The sequence below is a fragment of the Cebidichthys violaceus genome, unplaced genomic scaffold (genome assembly GCF_023349555.1).
Source record: "Cebidichthys violaceus isolate CVI_PGR_0920_01 unplaced genomic scaffold, fCebVio1.0.p SCAF_4, whole genome shotgun sequence".
In the NCBI taxonomy this organism is placed as follows: Eukaryota; Metazoa; Chordata; class Actinopteri; order Perciformes; family Stichaeidae; genus Cebidichthys; species Cebidichthys violaceus.
The window spans coordinates 1,886,742-1,912,108 of record NW_027176594.1 but is presented as its reverse complement, the minus strand read 5'-3'; the positions used below and the strand labels follow the sequence as shown (position 1 = coordinate 1,912,108).

At 43.1% G+C, this 25,367-nt stretch overlaps 4 protein-coding genes across 6 annotated transcripts in view; 1 reads left to right on the top strand and 3 right to left on the bottom strand.

Moving 5' to 3' along the window:
• Positions 1–4,387, top strand: part of LOC137885344 (uncharacterized) — a 32,701-nt gene extending 28,314 nt beyond the window's left edge. For both annotated transcript variants that reach the window (XM_068727570.1, XM_068727569.1), the window contains exons 60-65: positions 399–551; positions 641–777; positions 1,449–1,588; positions 1,732–1,826; positions 2,574–3,051; positions 3,901–4,387. In XM_068727570.1, the coding sequence (XP_068583671.1) occupies positions 399–551; positions 641–777; positions 1,449–1,588; positions 1,732–1,826; positions 2,574–3,051; positions 3,901–3,983 (1,086 nt within the window). In that variant the 3' untranslated portion in view covers positions 3,984–4,387. The remainder of the gene's footprint in view (positions 1–398; positions 552–640; positions 778–1,448; positions 1,589–1,731; positions 1,827–2,573; positions 3,052–3,900) is intronic.
• Positions 4,388–4,870: 483 nt separating this feature from the next.
• LOC137885112 (lipopolysaccharide-induced tumor necrosis factor-alpha factor homolog) lies at positions 4,871–6,475 on the bottom strand. Its single transcript, XM_068727262.1, has 3 exons — positions 6,449–6,475; positions 5,454–5,588; positions 4,871–5,128 (listed from the first exon to the last, which is right to left on the bottom strand). Exons 1-3 carry the CDS (start codon positions 6,473–6,475, stop codon positions 5,000–5,002), a joined length of 291 nt encoding a protein of 96 aa, XP_068583363.1. The 3' UTR covers positions 4,871–4,999.
• Positions 6,226–15,555, bottom strand: txndc11 (thioredoxin domain containing 11). 2 transcript variants are annotated; one of them, XM_068727398.1, is made up of 13 exons: positions 15,381–15,555; positions 14,180–14,276; positions 13,750–13,869; positions 13,211–13,308; positions 12,846–12,975; positions 12,555–12,648; positions 12,255–12,367; positions 11,926–12,129; positions 10,297–10,999; positions 9,737–9,924; positions 9,517–9,629; positions 9,255–9,335; positions 6,226–8,824 (listed from the first exon to the last, which is right to left on the bottom strand). In XM_068727398.1, exons 1-13 carry the CDS (start codon positions 15,503–15,505, stop codon positions 8,290–8,292), a joined length of 2,601 nt encoding a protein of 866 aa, XP_068583499.1. In that variant the 5' UTR covers positions 15,506–15,555; the 3' UTR covers positions 6,226–8,289. The 2 variants fall into 2 exon arrangements, with proteins under 2 accessions (XP_068583499.1, XP_068583500.1); XM_068727399.1 differs by lacking the exon at positions 15,381–15,555 and adding an exon at positions 14,870–14,924.
• Positions 15,556–16,736: 1,181 nt separating this feature from the next.
• LOC137885191 (bifunctional apoptosis regulator-like) lies at positions 16,737–25,207 on the bottom strand. Its single transcript, XM_068727347.1, has 9 exons — positions 25,054–25,207; positions 23,089–23,404; positions 22,250–22,348; positions 21,906–21,999; positions 19,630–19,802; positions 19,378–19,522; positions 18,968–19,147; positions 18,499–18,695; positions 16,737–18,116 (listed from the first exon to the last, which is right to left on the bottom strand). Exons 2-9 carry the CDS (start codon positions 23,394–23,396, stop codon positions 17,924–17,926), a joined length of 1,389 nt encoding a protein of 462 aa, XP_068583448.1. The 5' UTR covers positions 23,397–23,404; positions 25,054–25,207; the 3' UTR covers positions 16,737–17,923.
• Positions 25,208–25,367: the final 160 nt, after the last annotated feature.

The following is a 25,367-nucleotide window of genomic DNA, read 5'->3' as shown; positions in this document are numbered from 1 at the left end:
TGAATAGAAAGCTTTTTCCATCAAATCCTAACCCCGCCCTAAAAACACACCCTGATTTATGGTCTGTTTTACTCTAAATGGACCATAATTTACTAAATGAGCATCATCCTGCGCTGAAGACAACTCCAAACTAGCGAGTGAGACCATAAACTCATGTTTACAATGTTTACTGAAGTAAAAATCAAGAGTCATTTTCTCATAGACTTCTACACAATCAGAGGAGTCGCCCCCTGATGGCCACTAGAGATAATTCAGGTTCTAGGCCCTTCACTTATCAGAACCAGAAGTTTGCTTCCTGGAAACAAGTATGATGGTTGAAAAAAAGCTTAAAAAAGCTTACATTTTCAATGGAATATTGTCTATTGTATAGTGGAGATAATGACTTTTATGTTTTGTAGGTTTACTCAACCATCCCAGAAGATCAGGTTCAGCTCTTAGGCCCAGCGTCCCGTGTGGCAACTGTTGCCGACGTCGACACGTGGAACATCACTCAGATCGACACACTCTCCACTTTGATGGACTCGTCGGACGGACAGTGGGACCCGAGCCTGGTGAGCAAACAAGTGAAAACAGGTGTCGCTCGCATATATGTAACCGCGTGTGCCCGTGTGATGAATGAATGTTTCTTCTCGTCGTCCAGGCGAAGGCCGTCATCACTAAGTATCTGAGTCAATCGGGGAACGAACTGGGCAGTGATGAGCTCAACTCCATCGGAGGAACCAACCTGTGCTCCCTGGACGCCGACGTTTTGAAGAACATTTCCCAACAAAGCATCAAGTAAGAAGTCAGAACCACGCACCGTGACATCTGAGTCCAAATAGCATTCACTGATGTTGCTCACAGTTCAAATGGCCGCTCATATATGGGAGGGGCAAGGTTGAGTCTGGGGAGATTGCTATGAAAAGTTTTTTATGCATCCCTCTTAAGATCACAGTTAGTTTCATTGTTAGATAATGTTATATTTCCATATTTACTAAAATGAGCACTTTACTGCCTTATCTTTGATTCATTTTCTATTCTAGTGACTTCACGATAATTTCTACTGTGCAGAAGTCTTATAAATAAAGCAGGAATAATTTTTACATGACCAAACTTTCTGCAGTGTGCAGCTATTTTCTTGTAAGCAATAGTTGAAATCACGATGATACAATTGACGTATAGGTTTTAAGATAAAAAAAAGTTTTGAAAGGGTAAACTTTTCAATCTCTGGATGGAGTTTGTGGTGTTTTTGTCTCTTGGAAAATATGATATAAAAGAACCCACAATCAGAGCTCCTTAGCGACGTTTCAACCCAACACAAGTCTTCTTCCAGGCAGGAGAAACGTAAACGTGTGTAAGTCTGTTGTATTATTGTGTATTCCTTTTCGGCATCCTGCTGTAACCGCTGAGGTTTTTTTTCGATGAGCCTATTTCTCGTCTCTCACCTTGTGTGCTCGTGTCTCCTGCAGAGATGCCAACACCCTGACGGTGTCCATCTGCACCACGGAGAAAAAGAAAACACTGTTCACCATCGCCGAACAAGCGTTTGCCACAAACACCAGATCAGCTATCTCTGCTGCGTCTTACCAGCTCATGCAATCATTCATCGGTACGCAAACAGACCCACCCACACACACACACGCACACACACACACACACACACACACACACACACTCACACACACACATCCATGCTGCAAGCAGATAATCTTTATTTGAGCACAGCTGATGATTTCTTTACTGGCCCTGCAGGAGGTGCAGATTTAGACTATGTCCAACGTTTGGCAGCCTCCAACATCAACATGGACATGGATACCTTCACCAGTCTGGATGAGAACCTTGCACTGGTCAGTTGTGTGTGTGTGTGTGTGTGTGTGTGTGTGTGTGTGTGTGTGTGTGTGTGTGTGTGTGTGTGTGTGTGTGTGTGCGTGCGTGTGTGTGTTTGGCAGCTGTTGCAATTGCAGTTGCGAGTTCTTGTGAGGCAGAAGTCTTTCAAAGGTCGGTTGCTTGTGAGGTGTTTAGAGAGGAGAGTGATCTAGTCTAAGTACTTAGATCCTTAAGCACTAATACCAGAGACAGTTCAGAAAAAAGACAGAACATTCGGACACTAAAAGGGCATTTTTCGGACACACAAATCTTTGTTTGAGACCTTTCTGTGTCTTAGCAACACACTCTCGTGAGATTCGGCAATTAGCGTTCACCTTTGCCAAATGATTTTCGTAATGCTAAATATGGCCATTAGCTGTGTAAACATCTAAACAAGAAAATATAAATACATTATGTGAATACAACCAGTCGCTGAAAAGTAAAAGTATTCATTGTGCAGAATGGTTCATTGTCAATGTTTTACCATTATATATGATGTTTCTGGATTAATATTACTGCTGCATTGATGTTAAATTTGTACTTAAGCATTTACTTTTCGTGAGTAAACTACTTAGTTACTCCTGCATCTGGACAAAATGCTGCTACCTTCATGCTTATGGCTGTGTCCAATATAACTGGTATTAGTTTTTATGTTGGATAAAATGGATAAAAAAAAGTGTGTTTATTTACACAGAAATATAAAATGTATCTGCTCTATTTTCCCCTAGAACCTGACAGTTAATGAGGTTAAAGGTCTGCTTGGCACCAACTTGCCAAATTTAAAGTCCTATGAAAACCAAACGCTGGTAAAGAACTGGATCAGCATGCAGTCCCAGTCAGAGCTTAACACGCTGCAAATTGGGCTTGAGGGAGGCAGGGTTGGCTCTACAGCCACCAACTCTACGGCCACCACCAGCTCCCCAACCAACCCCAACTCTACGGCCACCACCGGCTCCCCAACCAACCCCAACTCTACGGCCACCACCGGCTCCCCAACCAACTCCAACTCTACGGCCACCACCGGCTCCCCAACCAACTCCAACTCTACGGCCACCACCGGCTCCCCAACCAACCCCAACTCTACGGCCACCACCGGCTCCCCAACCACCCCCAACTCTGTGACCACCACCGGCTCCCCAACCACCCCCAACTCTGTGACCACCACCGGCTCTCCAACCACCCCCAACTCTATGGCCACCACCACAGGTGAGTACTGAAAAAGTTGATGTTGTTTTATTTCCATGTCCCTTACCTGGATCTTCAACTGGAATGCAGACTCATTCCCTGGGACCTGTTAGCAGTCTTTTAGCATTATATCATATTTAGCCGTTAAGTCCATTTTGAACATGTCACAGTGTGCTTGTCGTGAAATGAGTCCATTTCAAACTTAAAAACAAGAGACAGTGTTTTAAAAGAATTCTTAAAAGGCACTTTTATAAGTTTAAAAGTTACGACCTGGCTCAAGTAACAAAACGGTCGGCACTGGGCACCAGAGACTACGTTAACCCACCGGGGCCAATTATCCAACCTCAGTTGGCACAAAGACCCTCAGCAGCAGCTGAAGGATCGCAGGCTTTCCAGCCGGTAACAGATCCCATCCACCAGAGCCAAGTGCAACGGTGAAAAGACAGCACGGCGTCAAAGTACCCATAAACAGCCTATCTCATTTTTCCAACCGACTTTTTAATCCATTGTCAGCACCTCAAAAAACACAGACAAAGAAGCCATAATTCCCAATTACCGATACAGAAAACAATGTGTTCACTGACAGATATGCACCACGGGCAAATGACATCCCCTCAACAGGAGAATCCCCCCAGAATATGATTATGGTGTCTTTTGAACACCGGAAAGTATTTATTGACCCGACGCTCAGGAATTATCAGCCTGACATGACAGAATGAAATGACCTGAATGTAAAAAGTGTTTCTTGCTGAACGACAGACGCAGCGCTGTGTGTACTGGACTTATTGGTATTCAATATAGAACAGACAATAAAAGTTGTTTTGATAAAGTGTGAGTTTCCCTCATTCAAGCTTGATATTTCTGTTTCAGGAAACAACGGGGGCCGCATCCGAGCAGACGCTGGCTTCTCCTTCCTTGTTCTCCTTGCGCTGCTCATCGCTTCCTTTGTATGAAGAAACACATAGCTGATTATTGTAATTGATGAATACATCCGTTAAGTGAAGCTACATGCTACATTTTATTGCTAACCACAAAGATTTTAATGTGCAATACAAATCCAGCAGATGTAAATATTGAAATTCTCGATTAGTTGATCCCTCTCAACCTTTTCACACTTTTTAAGGCTCATAATATATTTGCTTTATTTGGTTTTATTCCCGGTAGTTCAGTTGTTTGAATTGTTAAAATGAATGCTGAAATGAACAAGAACAAAAACAAATGAAGACGACAGTTTTCTGCTGTATTTGTGTCGCTGTAATCTAGAGTGTCCATTTTGAAAATTGCACCTTTCTTTAGGAAGGCTTATCTTGCCTTGAGCTGTATTGAGATTAAAAATAAATGCTGATTGTAAATCGTTGCACGATCATCAAAATTCATCACTTGCTTGGTCACGGTTTATTAATATTCAAGTGTTTTTGAAGGGAATAAGTTGTCACAGTCGCATCATTTCATCTGTGCAGTGCAACATACATCAATGAATATAGAGCCTCCAGTCTAACTTTGTAAAGACTTATAACAATGTTAGCGGCAGCTGTCAGGTTCAGCATAATCACATCTTCTGAATTCAACAGTGGTTCATTCAGGAGGCTGTTTGTAGTCTGGTGTACTGATGGATGTGTTGGAAGTTTAACTCTTAGAAAGACACCATATCAGTCAGGGCTGCAACAAACAATTGTTTTCATTATGCCCATTATTTTTCTCAATGAATCATAATTAAATAATAATTTTGACTAAAAGATGCCAGGAAATAGGGAAAAGCTCCCCTGGGAAATTAACCAGAACCCACGTTGACGTTTTCAAATGCTGCTTATTATCCCATATGACAAAGAAAAGCATCAAATTCTCACATTTAAGAAGCATGAAACCAGCAAACACTTAGCTTTTTCGATTGTCAAAGTAGTTGCAACTTATTTTTCTGTCGCTGGACTTAATCGATGATTCGCCTGTTCGTTGCAGCTCTAATATCAGGTTATAAGCGTTTGTACACGGCAAGTACCGTGTTGCAGGCAGGACAGGAGTGCTTTGCATATTTCAGCCGGTCCACACAGAACGGGATGAGACAGCAGCCTAAAACAAAGCTGGAGAGGACGGTAGCCAAGGTCAAGATTCATATGATTGTAAACATAGTATTGTATAATGAATCTAATAATGAAAAAATAAAATGAAGGACAGGTAAAGTTCCCTGAAGGGATAATGATGGTACATCTGTTTTCATTTTTAATATTTGCACTTGTCCAACACTTCAAAGAATTATACCTGAACTATTCTTTTTTCTGAAGACGGTTACCCTCATTACTGCCTGTATTAGCCAACAGTACAGATCTAATGTTGGCTTTTATTTCAATGTGACTGAAAGGGTTTGAAATTCCTGTAATCTTCAACTTTGAATCAGGGATAACATCATGGAGCGAATGACACGTCACGCCTTCGTAGCCACAGAAGAAGAGTCCTCCACAGGAAAGGCAGGTGAGCAAACCGGAGGAGCAGTCCACCTTGGAGACAACGGTCTGACGGCACTTTGGACAGGCAACCTGAACTGGACCGTCTCCCAACTGAGTCTGACTAACGAGATATAATTAAAATATTCTTTAAATAAATGTGATATATTTGAGCTTTTAATAGCATTTTTTTAAGGGTCTGAACGGGAATCTATCATTAACATCTGCTAAGGAAATAATTACAGCTGTTCACTTTCGGGCCGTCTCGGTCCAAGGCAGCCAACTGCATAAAGATCACAGTTTTTAGAAATATAGCTGACGTACTAAAGAGGTGTGTGAAGTTTTTAGTGTTTTTAAAAGCTGCAGCAAAGATGTAAAAATATAAAAACTCCGTGGCGGAGACTCTTGAAGTGCATGAAGCGTATTAAAGACTAATTAGCCTCCATTCAGACGGAAATGAACAGCGCATGACTGCTGCAAATGAAATCTTAGCTCTTTGCTGAACACAGTGAGGTGAGGGTACGAGGTTTCTCCTTTTCAGCAGCAAGCCCACTGGTTCCCTAAGGAAGACGTACGTCTTTTAAAATAGGCCACAAATATTAAGTTTCATTTAGAAAACATAATAATAATAATTTCCTAAAACAGTCGAGCGCAGCAGTTTTTAGCAAACAGGGGTAAATAGTGCTGTTGTAGTTGAGATTATTAGAGTGTGAGAGAGTGGCCAGACATCCCCGCACAATTAAACACAGGACGACAGTAAGTTGAAAGATTTTTAATCAGTAAAAACAGGTGCAATATTTCACATGTAAACAATTGCAGCATCTCATTTTCAATACCTGAATAGTTACAAAGAAGTAATATTTTAGTGACTCAAGGATTCCTGTAAAAATAGATCAGTTTAACAAAAGAACAATATCCCTTAAAAAAGAAAAAAGAAGGAGGAAGTTTTTGCTAATTATTTAGAGTGCTCTAAGGCTCACCTCCAGGTCGGTGAGCAGGTGCCACATCCTCAGTGTTAAATAAGTCTCAGCTTCATTAGTAGGCCTCTCTACATCACTGACCTGCAGTCACAGCGCTGCACGTCGACTAACGAGCAAAGCTCTGACGAAGGAACACCGACTCTCAGCTTGTAGCAGCAGAATAGTGGCTTTTATAGTTCAGTGGCAGAGAGAAGCAGGCCTGTATTCCTAACACTCCCTCCGCGTTTACATTTTGACCCGATAAATTTCAGCATAATGTACTTTTCCACAGTACTTATTCCATCAGTACAGCCAGAGTCAGGCGCTCCACTTTGCCTTTAATAAATGGAAACTTTGCCCATTTTCAAAGTCAAATAATCAATACTTGTACTATCGTTCAACACGCTCTTGTGAATAAACAGTACGTATCTTTTCGGACGCACTGATCTGTAACTACGTCACTTCCTGAGAGCCCATTTGTCGGTTTGAGGCGCGTAAACCTCGTGTGACCAAACGATGATTTGTGAGAATCATCGTCTGAAAAACCTAATTTGAAAAATATATTATTAGGGCCGAGTGGCATCTTGTACTTAAACTTTAAATCAACGCGTTGTTGACGCTGCTACCGCATTGCATTGTGGGATATTTACGCCGGTGTACAGTTTTTTTGCTTAATGTTATATTTCATTGCAAATAAGTCTGCAATTCACGGTTTCGGACATAATACAAATAAATCAGGATGTTTTAGCGTACTAAATAAGGCGTTATTGTTAGTGTGGAAATTTCGACGCAACCTTTCTGTTTCATAACCGAGAATACTGCAGTAGAATAAAGCTCTTTTGGGTATAAAAAAAAGAAAACATGAATTGCATCAAAATCCCCTTCCATTCATCTCTATGGAGCAGCTCCAGACTGCTCTGGTTTCTGGCTTTGAGAGAGAGAAAGAGAGAGAAGCTCATGTTCACAAATGTTGATTGAACTAATAAACCCTGAATAGAACATATTAAGGAATTCCTAAATTCAGGAGGCGTTCTCCTTTGAGCTACCATGAATCAAAGTTCCTCCGGCATCATTCCTTTCATAGGTCGGCTTTTAATGTGGAAACATCAGGAAGTGTTGATCAGCATTAAGGCAAAGAAGGAACAAGTGAAATCATTTCAGATTAAAAAAAAAACACAGCTATGATGAAGAAAAAAAAAGCAGAAAGAGAAACTGTAGAAGAGCGGTGAGTGCATCACGACTCTGTTGATAGAATTAGTGATGTGGAAATTCTACTGAATTTACCATGCGAGCTGTTGTAAGCTACGTGTTTGTCAATGCTGAGCTCTTTTTAGAGACTAATTATTTGAATATGTCTTTTGTATGCAAATGAACGGTTACTCAGGGAATGTAGAGAACTGGGCTGCAGGCTCTGTGTACAACGTTTAACTCGGGTTACGTCGACAGAAATGACATTTTTTTTTTTTTGAAAGCACAGTTGGCACTGAATAGTGTATTCCTCTTAGTGGACAAGCCCACTATCATGACAGCACCTCAGAGTATTCTGTCTCGAACAAACACTGCTGTGTCCCCTCGCTACCCATCCACTTTAAGTGGTTCCTTAACTTCTGCCCCGATCCAGCAGCAGTCTTAGACTTTCTTCGGACAGATCACAGCTGTCGTTTCATCCTTATTCCTCGTTCGCTCTTTTCCGTGAACATTTCTCCACAAACGATCAGGTCATATTGCATATATGACGTCCTCATTCGGGCTTTGTTTTGCCCTCCACATCTCAGGTCTAAACACATCATTTCTCTCTCGTCCATTCCAGTCCGTCTCTCATTTCCCGGCCCTCGCTCTCAGGTCTCCCTGCAGACTTGTGGTCAGGAGGCCATATGGCTCCTTTTCTGTTCCGTCTCTTTTCTCTCCTCCTCCGCCTGCTGCTGCTCTTCAGCCTCCGTCCTGTCCTTCAGCGCCATCAGCAGGACCCTGAGCAGTGTGTTCTCATTCAGCAGGCTTTCAGAGGTGTCCGCCAGCTCCTCCAGCCGCCTCACCGCCTCCCCGAGCTGCCGGCTTTTCTCCCGGTGCTGTTCCTCCAAGCTCCGCCTCTCTCTCCGCAGCTCCGTGTTCTGGGCCTCTAAGCCGAGAGCGTCAAACGTCAGGCGGCGGTTGTCGCGCCACAGCTGCGCCAGCTGTTGGGAGAGGCGTTCGCGGGCGTGACGCAGCGCCTGGACCTCTCGCTGGAGTGCCAGGAACTCTGCGCGGAGGACGGTGCCGGGTCCTGGACCCTCTGCCCCGCTGGAACCCGGCGCTGGTTTGTCTGCATGTTGAACAGAGCCAGAGTGCTGCAGGATGAAGCGGAGCAGGTTGGGTAACGTGATGGGCAGGTCGTCAGGAAACTTCACACTTGAGTGTTTTCTTGAAGAGAGACGAAACAGAAGAAAGAGTGAAAACTGAAATTCATAAAAAAAAAAAAATGGTGGTGACATTTTGTTTTTGTGTGACAAAATCTTTTGGGGATAATAAAGTTAAGTACACAGTAACTAACAATTTTATTATCAATTAATCTGCCAATTCTTTTCTTGATTAACTAATTGTTTGCTCTATAAAATATTAGAAATACATCACAACTTCCTGAAGCCCAAAGGGACATCTTCAAATCATTTGTTTTGTCTGACTAACGACGCAAAAACCTTAAAATATGAAGAAATCCTGCATATCCTTAAATGTGAAAAGCCAGAGATGTAAATATATATATATTTAGTTTTTTGTACTCTGGTCACTGCCAGCCAAATGTCCAGGCATTACTGGAAAATACCATCTCCAAATGTTTCTGTGTGTTTCTTACCTGTATTTGGGAAATAGAAGAACAGAGGGAACGTGATCCACCATGAACTCCCACGGAAGGTCATTACGCGCAACATTTACCCTGTAGCAACAACATGTAGTTAGATTATTATATTTTCCTTAAAAAGGTTGGACCAGAAAACTAATGTTGAGCCGTTCAACTGAAGTTAAAAAACTACCAAAAAAAAAAATATATATATATATATATTAAAAACACACAGTACTGCCACAATACCTGCATCAAGGCAAACATGAAACTGTACCTGGCCACAGTGATGGTGCTGTTTCCCTGGAATAATCTGGCCAGCTGGATGATGACGTGGTTGAGAACAGAGCAAAATCCACACCACTGAGTGTAGTAGAACAGCAGCACGTCCTACAGGAGAGAACACACACACACACACACACACACACACACACATTTGATAATGAATCCTTCACACAGACGGATGTAGTTTAGAGACACGTTGGGTCTCTTCTCACCTTCTGGAGGTCCATGACGGCGGGCAGGAAGGAGGAAGTGGTCAGTTCTGCGATGAGGAGGCGTGGAGGCGGGTGCTGCCTGGTCTCCCCCTCTCCTCCTCTCCCGTCGTCTTCTTCTTCTTCTTCTTCTCCCACCAGGTGTCTCTGTAAGTGGCTGTATGGAGCACTGAAGTTCCTGATGAAGGCCTCTTTAGCGACATACAGAAACACACGCAGAGTGAAAACAGAGGATCAGTACGATGGATCGACAGACGCACGGTTTGTTTCAGTTCATCAGAAACATGAAAGCGCAGACAACCGTGACGCCTTGATTCATGGTGCCGACTATTCCCTTTGAAAACATCTGCACATGCTCAGTATGCAAAAGACCATGAAACTAAGACATGAGCTGATCTGCGGATATGCATAATATGCAAAACTGCTGTTTGCCTCAGACGTCTTTGTCTGACGAGATAGAGATAGAGATAGACAGACAGACAGACAGAGAGAGAGACAGACAGACAGACAGACAGATAGATAGATAGATAGATAGATATACGGAACCGGCGCTCTAGTCTTACCCAGAGACTCCGTCAGCGTGGCCGCTGGGCTGCGGCGGAGAACATAATGAACCTCGTCCTTCAGGTTCACGATAGTTGCAAAGGACCCGTCGTCGCCTTGTGCGCCGGCGTCCCGGTGACGAGAAGCACTTCGGTTGCCGGTCGCCCCGAGCCTCACCGCCAGAGGCCAGTTCAGAGCGGCATCCAGCACATAAAACCTGAGCGTCCTGTTGGTCTGACACCGCAGCCCTGCGACGCCGCCCGCTCCCCGCTGCGGGCCGGAGGACGGAGGTATGGAGGAAGGAGGCGGCGTAAGGGGAGCTCTCCGCAAGTCCGGCTCCTCTTCGGCTTGCGATTCGTTGAGTTGAGGTTCTACTTCTCTGCAGCAGGCACTGTATTGACCAAACGGGCTGTAGCTGTTCAGCACGTTGCTGCAGCCCGCCGAGGTTGCGGTTTTCGCGGGCACAGCGGGTAGCGGGCGCAGGCAGCAGTGTCTGAGATACGACTGCAGCGCGAGGTCTCCTCCCTGAGCCGAGGAGGAGAAAGAGCAGCGCACAGAGGAGCCGGCCGGGCCCGACCCGGACGAGCTGAGGCACACCTCACACACACTGGTGCTGGACTCCGGGAGAAGGAGTGACTGGCAGCACAGCGAGTGGGAACCTTTAGCCAAGCTGGAGTGGTTATTGTTGTGACAGGAATGGTAGCGCACAGCAATGTCTGCAACCTGAAAGACGAAAGAAACAAAAAGTAATAATAGTATATATATATATATATATATATATATATATATATATATATATATATATATATATATATATATATATATATATATATATATATACATACATACATACATACATACATATATATATATATATATATATATATATATATACACACACATATATATAAATGTAAGTAATACATACAATCAGTCATTCACTACATATACCAGCCCAGTTCCCTTCGCTCTGCCGGACCGTCTGCCCATTTGGACTCTTTCAACTGCTGAGACTTAAATAAATCACTTAAAAGCTGAGGTTACACTTGAATAGGACTCATTAACATTTATTGACAGACTGCCTTGGTTGATATGGATGAGCTGAACCGGTGGACTGACTGAAATTATATTTTATCGTTAAAACTGCAGCAGAATGTTTGGCCATACAGCAAGTAATGACACCAGGTGTTATTGGTACAAACGCCTGGTTGTCGCCTTGCCTTCAATTTTTATGCTGATAAGTTCATTTGTGAAGCACTTGGCAAACAACTAGGCAATTCAAAGTGCTTTACATGAGACCGAAAGGCACCAAGACAATATATATAAGAAACAAAGGGAAATAGAAAAGATAAGGAAGAGATAAGAAAGAAAAAGACATTGAGTAAAATTAAATAAAAAGATAGAAATCAGCAGAAATTAAGAAATTGTTGCAAATTTGACTCAATAATAGTCAAAATGGCAAAAATAAAAGCTTTTAGCTCCATTTTAAAAGAACCGAGAGCTCGAGTAGATCTCTGGGAATTTGTTCCAGATATGTACCCTCTGTGTGTGTGTGTGTGTGTGTGTGTGTGTGTGTGTGTGTGTGTGTGTGTGTGTGTGTGTGTGTGTGTGTGGGGGGGGGGGGGGGGGGGGGGTCCATCCCTGCTCACCTGCTGTAGTATGGGACTGGGTCTGGACACGAGTGGATCGTACGGCAGGAACAGCAGCAGTGCAGGACCTTTAGTGAGCTCATGTTCCAGGAGACGGGACTTCGTTCCTGGAGGCTGCAGCCACTGGAGGACGGCCTCTTGGTGTTCAAACACCCAGCTGCAGATGGCCTCCGATGTGAAGTTGCGTTCCCTTCGAGGGAAAATCTAACAAAAAAGGGAAAGGCACACACAGCAAGATGCCGGTGCAGCACCTTAATAAACATCCAAGATTACCGTGAAATGCATCCAGCGTTGAATTAGACCGTCTACATCAGCGTGACACTGCTCACCAGAGAGGAGTTAAATCTCCTGTAGAGATAAACCGTCTCATCTTCTTTTAGAGAGATGGCCTCCGCCACCTGTTTGTTGGTCACAACCCCAAAACGTACAACGCCACGGAAATCTGCACCAGAAAAACAGAGACACTGAAGAGCTGGAGACATAGACATTAACCACGCCATCGTTTCACATGTTTAATCTACGGATATCTTCACTGCTAAAATGACCCAAGTTTCCCCAAACCTGGTCATTTCTAATCTAATCTTACATACGTGAATTAGAAAACAACTGGCTGTGTGATCACTTCATACCCCTTTTTAAGGCCTGCAGTGCAGAGGACAGATATGTGATGTACCCCGGCGGCTGAGGAGACGAATTGAACTGGAAGAAACCCACCACTCGAGGCTGGAGACACAAGAAACAACCAATTAGAATATACGTCATATGGAAACGGAACACCACCTGTGTAAAGACGCAGATTATTCAACAGCATAAACGTTCAGCTCGTTCCTTAAAAGGTAGCCAACGTTGGCATGAATGTTAACTTTTTCCGACCGGCGCACACAGTTGGGTCAGTAAAGTCAGTAAGTCTCCATCAATACCTCGTGACAGGAGAGGAACTCTTCCAGCGTGGCTCTTGATGGGAGGTACGTGAGCGGTGTGATGACTCTGAGGATAAAACTTTCTACGTATGGAGCCACAAACGGACCTTTGTATTCGATCGGCCCAAACCTGCGGCAAAGAAACACAAAGAAAGACAACATGACGGATCAATTAGGGAATCTGATCATAAAAATAAAGAATAAAGTAAAACATTCACATTCAGGGGGACGGGAGCGGAGACAAAACGTCCCGCTGAAAATAGTGAAATACTATATACAATAATAATACAAGCATTTACGGCTTCTTAAGTGCGAGTATTTGCTGCTTTTCTAGATAAACAACTTCTAAAGGACGAGCGTCTCACCTTCTATAAAACAGATGGATGATCGGGTACTGATAGAAGCGGTTCTGCTTCCTGCATTTCCCATGATTCCACCAGCAGTTAACAGCCACAAACTGCACCTGTGTGTGTGTGTGTGTGTGTGTGTGTGTGTGTGTGTGTGTGTGTGTGTGTGTGTGTATGTGAGAGAGAGAGAGAGAGAGAGAGAGAGAGAGAGAGAGAGAGAGAGAGAGAGAGAGAGAGAGAGAGAGATATCACTCAGACATATGTCAGATCATAGTTAACAGTTAATTACCTTTTTGTGATTTTAAGGATTGATTTGATTTTATAATTCCAACAGATTTCTATAAACTTCAGACTAACTCTAATATCCATTTGCAGCTGTTGTCAGTTTGTTTAGATTATTAATGTAACCTCTACAAAAAATACTACTTCTTAGTACTTAAGAGTCCTGGAAGCTTCTGATGTTTACTGACAAGCATGTTACCGTAACAACAAGCCTCGGCGGCTGGTTGCTATTTGGTGTTTTCCCACTCCTGCAGAACGGGCGTCATGTTCAGTACCTGTTTGGCCAGATTCTTTGCCACCTGCTGCACTTCCTGCCGGGCCGCCATGGAGTGAGCGCACCACGGCGCATAGAAGAAGATGAGAGACACCTCCGCCACGCTCCTGAGACGCTCCACCTGCAGTGCAAATGTTAACGTTACCGACTTCACCACCGTGCTGGATAAGACAATGGCAAAACGTGTGGGCAAGTGAGACGGGGACAGATGTGTCCACCGGTCAGTTTCACGCAGGAGAAATATATAATATGATATAAAATATAATGGAGGTAAAAGCTGTATGTACCCTGTGGCCTCGTCCCATTGCTCCTCTGTTATAGATCCTCAAACTCTTATCTACCATGCACATGTTACATTATGTAATGAGGGAAATTCCGGTATCATCCGCCTCGTGTGAAAGCGTTTTGCATCAGTCGTCTGAGAATCTCACCTGGTCCAGCTGACCCAAGTAGAGGTCCACTACCGGGGCCTCGGCAGAGAAGAACCGCACCGGAGGCCGAGCTGCTGCCACCACATTTTTAGCACGGCTGCAGAACAAAACAGTTTGATGTTAGATGCAGGAATCGCGACGACGCCTAAAAACGACAGAGCATTTCCAATCTGGGATATTTTTTTTTATAAAAATTTGTTTTAATTTATCAAGCAAAACATGCCAGGAATTCTCTGGTTTGCTGCTTTTTTTTTAAATTAAATCTATTCACGTGTTTAATCAGACAAAAACAAACAATTTGAAGATATCACTTCTGTTAACTTGTAATGGGCAGATTTTCACAATAAATAAGACTAAATAATATATTTAAGATCAGCTGCGTAACATATTGAAGACCCCAAATTGTTTTTTGGCTGCAACTGAGGATTATTTTCACTACTGATCCTTGTGTTGTTCAGGAAACAGTTCAAACATACAATCCATTGATTTAAGGAGCAGGAACTAGAGGATGTTTGGCATTGTTGCTTGATCAATAAAGATTATTTGACAAATTGTTTCAGTTCTACAGATTTAGTTGGAAACACTTTTGTACTTCTACTTCAATAATATCATGAATGCTGTACTTTCACTTGTAATAGAGTATAGTTACAATACTATTGCTGCTTTTAGTCAATTCAAACAATGACATACTTCTTCCACTACAGCCGGATAAGACGCAGGACGTATCTGAGATCATCTGTTAGAAATAGAGTTTCATGTTTCATGTCTCAGCAGCAGCGATCAGGGACACAGATCTGCGTTGTTTACTACAGAGTTACGGTAGTTACACTGTCGTCTTCGGTGTCATCTACAAACACAGAGGCCAACAACTTACTAAACTCACTCAACTTAAGGAATGATGCGCTCTCGGCTAGTTCACGGTCTGTTTGAACGGTTTAACGCATTAGTTAATTAATCCTCTTGTCCTAAAGTACACGTCCGTCTCGGATCAGCTGCACAACATGATCAAGAGCCAAATTAGTGACACGTAGCTGCACTATAATCAACAATAGCTAATTTACGACTCCCCGATGCTAGAACAAACACAAAGTATCCAACATGCTGGGTCGTGAATGCCTCACGTTAGCCTGGTCACAACAACACCACCACGATACACACGAGCAGAAGCCGCTCTGCTTTCACACTACCGACCGGGTGTTACCTGCACGTGAACTTGACGGCCAGTAAGAGCAGGACGCCGAGCACGATAGTCCCGCAGAGTAGACCCGGTCTACGGGCCATCAGAAACAGCACCTGCCGGAGAGACTGCCGCACCCGGCGCAGCATTACGCGCTGTCGGCTCTCCGTGCCATTTATACGCCCCGGACACTACTCAACGCGTCCATTTGCCTAAGGGGGGGGGGGGGGGGGGGGGGGCGAGGGACAGGGGGGTGGGGGGGTGGGGAGGACTGCTTCGACAAGGGGGCACGGAGTCAACCTGGATTGGACATGGGTGCTGCTGGAGTGTACGGTATTCAAAACGATTCAAACACGGTCAAACCAACCTTTCTTCCCCACGTAGACTGTTCACTTCCGCAACGATGACGTAGCGGGAGAGACCGTAAAATGCTGTGGGCCTTTTGAAAGCGCGCGGTGCGTTTAACGGTGGTAAGCTCGGTAGGAAATGAATGGGTTACTTACGGTAATGGGTTGTGTGTTTTGTTTGCGTATGTACGTTTTCATTTGTCCGCAATAATTGCGTTTGTAGTTGTTTTTGCGTATCGAGTGTGTCGTGCTCTTTTTAGACAGTCCCTACGTTGTTACGGCGAGAGAACACTAGAGGGCGGTCGTTCTTCAGCTTTCAATCAATGAAACTTTATTTATAAGATAACCATCGTTTTTATTGTATTTTATGTTATTCTATTCTTGTTTTAGTCATTTAATCAAAAGACTGGCTAATAATGCAGGTCTTTCAAGTTTCATTATTATCCAACTGATGTAGATGGATACATACATTTATTATTTTATTAAATTTAATTAAATTATTTATTAAAGTGATATTTTAGATATGTATTGCAATGTTTAAAACATGCATATATTTTGTGTAAATCATTTCAGTTTAAGTAGTTTATTATCTGGTTTTTAACCCTTTCTTGTCCTGCTGTGACCGAACACTTAGAATCAATTAAATATAATGCCTAATAACTGTGGGCAGCTACTACTAAAGTATTTATTTATTTATTTTGTATTTATTACACTATATTTATCCCGTTAAGGGGGACATTTTTCTCTGCATTTGACCCATCCCTGTACCAGGGAGCAGTGGGCTGCCCATGACAGGCGCCCGGGGAGCCACTAGGGGGACAGTGTCTCGCTCAAGGACACTTCCACTCAGCTCACGTCCCAGCCAAGGATCGAACTGCTGACCCTCCGGTTCCGGCAATTGTTCAATAATCAACATTTCAGATCATCACATCCCCAAACTGTGTTTTACCTGTCCTTATAAACATAATTATCTTTATTACATTTAAATTGTCCAGCAATTACTATGTCACGAGAAAAACAAATCAACAGGATATTATTATTTAAAATCTTTATTTTTCCTTTGTCATCATCGAACATTGAAGAACAAAAATCACAGTGTAGAACTTTTAAGTGCAAATGAACAATGTAAAAAATAGTCTTTCATTAGCTTCTTCTCACCCATCAAATGGAAACATATATACTGTCTCTAAACAATACAAGAGAAAAGAAATGAAACACAATGTTTGTTGGCAGTACCAGCAAATAAAACAAGCTATGAACAGCTTCCCCTTAAAATCATAAAAATTAATAAAAAACGTCTGTGTCGGCGTCGCAAATTGAAGAACATATGTTGTGTTGCAAATCTAAGTGCCACATTATACTGGAAATTCTCAAATGAACGCCTGGAATTCCCGGAATGCGCTTCAGTGTTGAACATTTGCTCGTTGGCGCTTTAATCAGCCGAGGTTCCCATCAGGCTGCAGAGCTGCAAACCTCAACAATTTGACACACTTCACAATGACGTCGCCAAACCCCCATACAGTGAGCGTTTCAGACAGCTCTGTGGCACGGAGAAAACCTGAACCGCACCAAAAAGGACTCGGAGAACTAATTGAATTTTCATGCAGAATAAGGATTTATATACACTTATAATGCTGCTTCATTCACGCTGATACTTTAAGAGCAGCAGTTGATCATTTCACTGGTTGTGGATAAACATGCCATGAAGACTCCTAATAAAAATCATTTTCTTTTGTTCCATTTTTAGTCCGTGTGGTTAAAAAAACAAAACAAACAGCTCAGCGGTCATCGGACTACGGTCGTCTCAGTGCTACAAAGCTTTCAGAAAACTACCACGCCACTCACCATTTGCATAACCGCCCTCTAGACCATTTAGGCAATGTGGTTTGTGAATGCACTGCAGTACGTCTAAATCAATGACAGATATTTCACCGTTCCTCATCTCGTTGGTCTCGTTTCTCCTTCACTAGCTCATTGCCCGTCTTGTTCCTACATGGCAACCATCCAGCAGAGAGACGAGACTTGGAAGCGAGAAAATTGACTTCCCCACAGCAAATAAGCCAGTCTCATGTCACGAGAGTAAACCTGCTGAAAATAAACACTTCTCCTCTTCAGCAAACTGAATTTCTTTCTTCTTCTGGCTTTTTTTTTGTTGTTTTGTTGTTTTGTATTCGCTGTGAACTGTACGGCATTAATTGGGCACTGACTGCACGCAGTCTGCTACAGTGCCTGTGTCTCTGGGTGCATCAGCTGCTGCACCACCAGGTCTATGTTAATGATGGGGCTGAAGTAGAGAGCCCAGTAGAAGAGGCAGTTGCACACAAACTGAGGGACAAAAGGCCACAGGAGGGCGAAGGCAAAGCCCTGAGATAACGTCTTCCACAAGTGGTTCCACATCTTGTGCGGCAGAGACCTAAAAGAAAGCGGAAGACACAAGTTAGGCCTTCTCCAGCACAGGAGCTGACCTGTACCTCAACATGCACAGTAGCTTGAAACAGCTGCTATATAAGACTCAATTCCCCCTTAAATCCATCTTACATTGCTGTGAAAACATCTCCTTCTAACAACTGTATTCATTCAAGTTTCTTTCACCCAATAGTCATTTGGGAGCAGTGGACGATCTATCAGGGCATTAACATATTACATTTCCCAGTAATGTTCAAGTAGTGTAGGAATTTTCAACTATAAAACATTTCGAGAACTAAGGAAGCGCGATCATTTCTCTTGAAATGAGCGTGAAAGGCGTTTAAAATGCATTTAAAAACACAGAGCGACGGCAGCCGGGCCGTGCGTACCTGATCCTGGCTCTGGTCCAGAGTCTCCACAGGGCGCAGCCCTCCAGCACGGACAGCAGCATGGCGTTGACGATGATGAAGCGAGACGTCCAGTAGTGGACGGCCAGCCAGTCCCAAGCGAACTCTGCTATCAGCTGGTACGGAAGCAGCAGGTACTTCACCAGAAACTCTGCCCACTGGCGCCAACTGGGCTCCAGCTAACGGACACGGGAACAGCACAGAGTCAGAATGAAGTTATTATCACTTAGAACTGCTGGCATGATGCCTGTTTCATGCTAGCAAAGCCAAATATTCTAACGTTTGTTTATTTCCCAGGGTGTTGTAATAACCCTCTCTCTCTCCTCTCCTCTCGCCTCCTTAAATAAACGTGTTTTCTTCAAAGAGTTGGGACGTGGCGAGATGAACGGAGAGAGAGAGAGAGAGAGAGAGAGAGAGAGAAACGCACACGCGTGGTTTCGTGAAGGGTCACCTGTGCGTTGAGGAAGCTGCTCTCCATCGACTGGCCGATGTGCGCGATGGCCGGACAGCAGGTGTGCAGGAAGGGCAGGAAGGTTTCCGAGTAGTCGAACAAGTACAAGTAGAAGAGTGTGAGACGAGGGGAGCGCTTCAGTGCGTACAGCAAGAACAGGGACTTCCCTGCATTGATGGCCTGGCAGGGAGCGAGAGAAGGACACACGGTCCGTCAGTTGTTTTGTGTAAGAGATTTAGAAACTCAATTATAGAGCATTTCACGTGTGCTACTGTAGAGGAGGTGGAAGCAAAAACATCAACTTCTTATTTAGTCATTTAAGGATGAAGTACTGAAAGTGCAAAATAAGGGACGCTGAAAAGGTGACTGATTAGTGGTTTCTGTGTCGTGGGGCAGAAAAGACTCTTAACCTTGTATTCCCAGAGGTTCTGCGGAGGTTTGGCCCCCAGGGCTTTAACTCGGTCCAGTTCTGCCAGAACGGCCCGTCTGTGAGCCTGATTTTCGATGTTGTAAGGCGGTTTTGACAACTCTTCGTCCCCCAGCATCAACAGCAGCCTGAAGCAAAGGAAAATCAACACCACCCATGTTATAGGGTACAACGTGTCCACATGTAAAATACAGGACACGAGGACAGCGAACTGATATAGACAGTCGTCTCTTGCCTCCCGTTGACGTTCTCCTGCTGGAAGGGTTCTCTGTAGAGCTGGGCCCAGGGCCCCAAGTGTTCCAGCCAGGACACGACTTCCTCCGGCGCCCAGTGAGACACCGGTTTACTGATCAACAGGTCATGGGGCTCCACCACACCGCTGCTCCAGTGAAACACCAGCACCAGCAACTGGAAACGCACAGACATACGAAGGAAGGTACAGTGAAGATGCAAAGAAAAGGTCCGGGTCACAAAGCTGCTGTTGGTGAGGAGGAGGAGGAGGAGGAGGAGCAGGAGGAGGAGGAGGAGGAGGAGGGGATTAACAGGTTTGCCAGGCAGCTGGAGTCCCTCTTTAGGCCAGACTGGTGCCAACTAGTCACAGAGTTCACAGCTCTGGTTTAACCCGAGTCTGTAACGAAGGTGGACCCAGACTAGCACCCAGACAAGGGATTGGTGGGCATACAAAGTCACATTCGTCTACCGTAAAAATTGTAATATTGACTCAATGAAAAGCTCAACGTACACTTGAAATGATAACACTAGCTACTCTTATCCTGGGACTTCTTCTCCTAGTTTATTTCCAGAGTGATTAATTCAAAACATCCGTTATCTAACGATAAAAGTGGACAAATCTCAGTTTCCAGGAGAGTGTTATTTTCCAGCGCGCTGAACGGGAAGCCAAGAAAGTCAAAAGTCATAATCCACGAAGCCAAAAATATCCAAAACAAACGGAGGCTTTGCACACAGAAAAAGAAGCCGATTCAATAACAACAATATTTAATGAACTGGGGTCAAATACAGGACCATGCTCTGTTCTGTTTACATGCTGCGCACACACACACACACACACACACACACACACACACACACACACACACACACACACACACACACACACACACACAGTCATGTTGCTCCCAACTGCCACATGGACAAAATAAACATGATCTGTCTACACGATGTGAACACTGACCTCTTCACCCACTTCTGTGAGAACTTTGAAATCAGTTTCTATGCCAAACATTTCTACCTTCACATTATTCATTGTAGAAACTAACTCTAAGCTAGTGTGTGTTCCAGTGAGGTGAGTGTGACTGTTAACTGAGTTTAACATGTTATCAGCAGCAACACTGACGCACTGTCAATGTGTCAACGGCACCTGATGGGCAGGTATTTAGGGACCCCAGCATACATTCTGAGGACATTTGAAGTAGCGATGCACCCATCGCAATCGTCTTGGCCAATTTCTAATTATTTTAAAAGTCTGACCTGCCGATTCTGAATTTTTCTTTCTTTCTAAGAACTGTGATTGACAGCATGTAAAATATTCTTTCATTTTTTAAATTAAATCGTATGTTCATAATAAAACATTGACAATTAAATAACTTTTTAAATACATTTTCCCCAAAACTGCACCAAGTTACTGCACCTTCTCTCAAAATAAACAAGACAAATAAAAGCCAATTCAAAATGAATTATTAGGCTTTGTTCAAACTTGTGTGTGTGTGTGTGTGTGTGTGTGCGCCCGCGTGTATTTATGTGTGTGCGTGAGTTTGTATCTAAATGTGTGTATCTATACATATGTGTGAGTGTATTTATATGTGTGAGTGTATTTATATGTGTGAGTGTATTTATATGTGTGAGTGTGTATCTATATGTGTGTATCTATACATGTGTGTGAGTGTATTTATACGTGTGAGTGTGTATCTATATGTGTGTATCTATACATGTGTGTGAGTGTATTTATACGTGTGAGTGTGTATCTATATGTGTATCTATACATGTGTGTGAGTGTATTTATATGTGTGAGTGTATTTATATGTGTGTATCTATACATGTGTGTGAGTGTGTATCTATATGTGTGTATCTATACATGTGTGTGAGTGTATTTATATGTGTGAGTGTATTTATATGTGTGTATCTATACATGTGTGTGAGTGTGTATCTATATGTGTGTATCTATACATGTGTGTGAGTGTATTTATATGTGTGAGTGTGTATCTATATGTGTGTATCTATACATGTGTGTGAGTGTATTTATACGTGTGGGTGTGTATCTATATGTGTGTATCTATACATGTGTGTGAGTGTATTTATACGTGTGAGTGTGTATCTATATGTGTGTATCTATACATGTGTGTGAGTGTATTTATATGTGTGTGTGTGTGTGTGTGTGGCTGTGACTCTACTGATGTAAGACCATCATCATGTGTTGGTATGAGCATCAAAGAGACCGTGTCACACTAGAGACTGATCATTCACTGTGGCTGATGGACGGGTCCGTCTACTCACAGCCACACAGCAGAGTGCGGTCAGGACTCCAGAGAAGAAGAAGCCGGCTCCTTTGTGCTGGTTTGTCCTGGATCTACCCAAGTTGTCACCGAACCTAAACACATGGAGAGATTCAATGGAAGGCAGCTCTTTTGCTTCAGGACCAGCTTTTGACGAGGAAGAAGGACGCATGGAATTAAAAAAAAAAAAAGATTGCATCTATTATTTTTCTATGCTTTCTGTAGTAACAAGAACGCTGTAGGAGTGCAGGGCTAAATTGATGGAGTACTCCTTTCAGTGTAGACTAAGCTGACTGCTCCCAAGCTTTACACCAAAACAACTGCTATCATATTGTACTGCACTACCTCTGGAAGGCCAGCAAGCTCCGGGAGATTTTGGGGTTCTCCTGGATCTCTGCTCTCCTCCGCTCAACGACCTCGCTGAACAGCTTGTCAGTCGCGTCCCTAGAGAGGAGAGCGTCAAGTTAACGAGTGAAATGCTCTGTGGGGTTTTCCTTCAGCATCAGTTCATGCTCCACAGCCATGTTGAGAACAATGTACAGTTATTCTGCTTTGTGTCGTTTGAAACAGTTTAATGAAACATCTGGAAAATATGACAAATGACTTACTAGACAAGTGAAAACACCCTAATAAAGTCGATCCCTTTCCCAGACTAATGTCCGTTAAAGTGTACAAATATAATCCCAAACTGTCATATAGGGATATATATATATATATATATATATCATAACCCTCACCCATTTTTATAAACCTCTTCACTTCCCAAATTATTTGGCGATACAGCATTTGTGTCCGATAGCAACAGCTTGCTTCCTCTTACTTATTAAAACAAAGAAGGAAATTATTTAGAAGACATTCAAATGTTTATACAAACATGTTTCTGCGTCACTGACTGAAGTAGCTGTGGGTACTTTTGAGTACATTCTTCCATCGTGAGCTTTTCTTCCTTTTACTCTCTAAATTCCAGAGCAATGAACAAAAGATATTTCTGAGTGTGTGACTTTTGTTCACCAAAGTTGTTTACTTGTTTGGGAATGCTGTGAAAGTGAAACCCATGCTGGACTATATGGGGTTTTTTTGTCAGTGGGTCTCTTGTTCTCTACTGTACGGGAGAGAAATGTGAATACTGTGGTCACAGAACCAAACATTCATTCCCTGATATGGTCTGGCTGTGAAAGGCATACCTCAGCAGTATGTTGATTTTAGGAAAGCCTTCCCACTTCTCCCGGCACTCTGGGCACTCGTTCTTGCGAGAGGACTCCCACCACAGAGCCAGACAGTGGCGGCAGAAGTTATGGCCGCATGTCAAGGTGGTGGGGTTCACCAAGATGTCGTAGCAACAGTGGCAGGAGAACTCGTGTTCAGAGATGTTGGTGGTGGTGGAGGAGGAGGAGGAGGGCTTCGACTGAGGAGATTCAGATAAGTGAGGGGGGTCGTCCATCGACGCTTCCAGACCATCGTCGGATGAATCCCACTCCATCTGGTGCAACATATCCAAGTCTGAGGAAGAGGAGCAACAAGGTCACAAAAGAACTAAATGGAGAAAGTGACAGCATTTTAAAGTATGTGTCCAGTCGCTAAAAGCAACTGACTAATTGATTAATGAGGTGATTGTTTCAGCACTGAAAGTTCGTCACTGCTCTACAACACAAAGATAGAGGCAACTTCAAATGAACGCAGACTTGTTTCCTGTGATGGATTTGAAAATGACAGCTTGCGTAATGGCTTGATTTGTTGCATAATAGATGTTATTAGGTTACACATATGTCATTTTGCAATTTCACACATCATCTAGTAGCATTAGAAAACAACGAAGGAAGTATTGCTAATCCCACCTGAAACAGGTTCGGACAGATTATTACTCAATGGATTGCAAACATACCTAAATGTATGCAAGAATGCAATCATAATGCAATACATCGCAGCAGTTTGATGCAATATTAAGATCATGGAGTCCTGCTTTTTGAAAAAAATAAAAAATAAATAAAAAAGCCTGTACTAATGGAAACATTGATCTATTACGTTTGGCTGAGTTTGGAACAGACAACAGGCTCAATAAGCATCACACAGAGATTTAAAACCTTGATGTCAACATAGTACAAATATACCTAAAACCATGTAGATATGGATTGGAAGCCAGCTCTTTTACTTTTGAACTAAATGTACAGACACACGAGGCATGTCCATGGGGATTACATCATCCCTGTCAGAAGGATATCAAGCAAGAGGAATGCATAGAATGAAAAAAAAAAAAAAGACACAAACGTCAAAGCTTAAAAATAAAATTGTAACTAAAAAAGGTCTTTGGAGTAGAGCTGCAGGATTTTCCTCGTGGATTTCATAAAAGGGTTTACATGATGCTGGTTTGAAGTGAAGCCATGACATGAACTGGGAGGTCTTGGTGAGTTTGTGGTATGAAAAACAAACGATCATCGAAAGAGAAAACTCCTCACATGTTTTTCTGTAACTAGTAAACTAACCTGTCAAATGAGTGTAATGGAGTAAAACGTACAGTATTTCCCTCATTGAAATGTAGTAGAAGTAGAACGTGGCACGCAAAGGAAAGACTCAAGGAACGTTTAAGTACAAGTAGCGTTACCTTAGAATTGTACTTATGTAACGTTACAGGTACTTAAGTAATGTATCTAAGCTACTTAGTTACATGACATGGCTTTTATACAACAAACAATGAGTTGGTCAGGACCGTTAATTTAGACGCTGATAACTAATATACACACATATATATATATATATATATATAACTGTTACACATATACATACATATATACACACACACACACACACACACACACACACACACACACACACACACACACACACACACACATATATATGTGTGTGTGTATAGTTACTTTGATTGCAGCTAACGTTACCTTAGCTATCACATCATGCTCTGGACGTTAGCCGTCCTCTGTAACTAGTTAGCTAACGTTAGTCGTTAGCTACTTAGCAGTAGGTCACGACACGTAACGTCACTGCTCTATAAAGCAGAACTAACAGGTACATTATAAATCATTCGCTTTAAGACTGATATGCTAGTTAATATGGCAGCAAAATGATAGCTAACGTTAGCATAACAACTAACGTTAGGAAGGTAACTGCTGGTCAAAGTGACAGTTTTACCTTACCTCAGGAATGGCCTTTGCTGGAGGATGACATAACGATTGTGGTTAAAATAACTCAGGTGTGCTTATCGTAAAATTAATCTTAAACCAAAGGTAAATATTCAGCTCTAGCAGCTGTCGCCATGGCTTCGACTCCGCGATGCTGTGGAAAAGCCCCCTACGCACACGTCCACGCGCGCGTATCCGCATGCGGGTATACCTTGATATAGCGCTCGTCATCGTCATATTGGTCACGCGCTCACCTATCTCCGCAGCCTGCCTGGAGCGCACGAGAACGGAGGAAGAAGATGTCGTCGGTAACCTTCCTCGTGTGATGT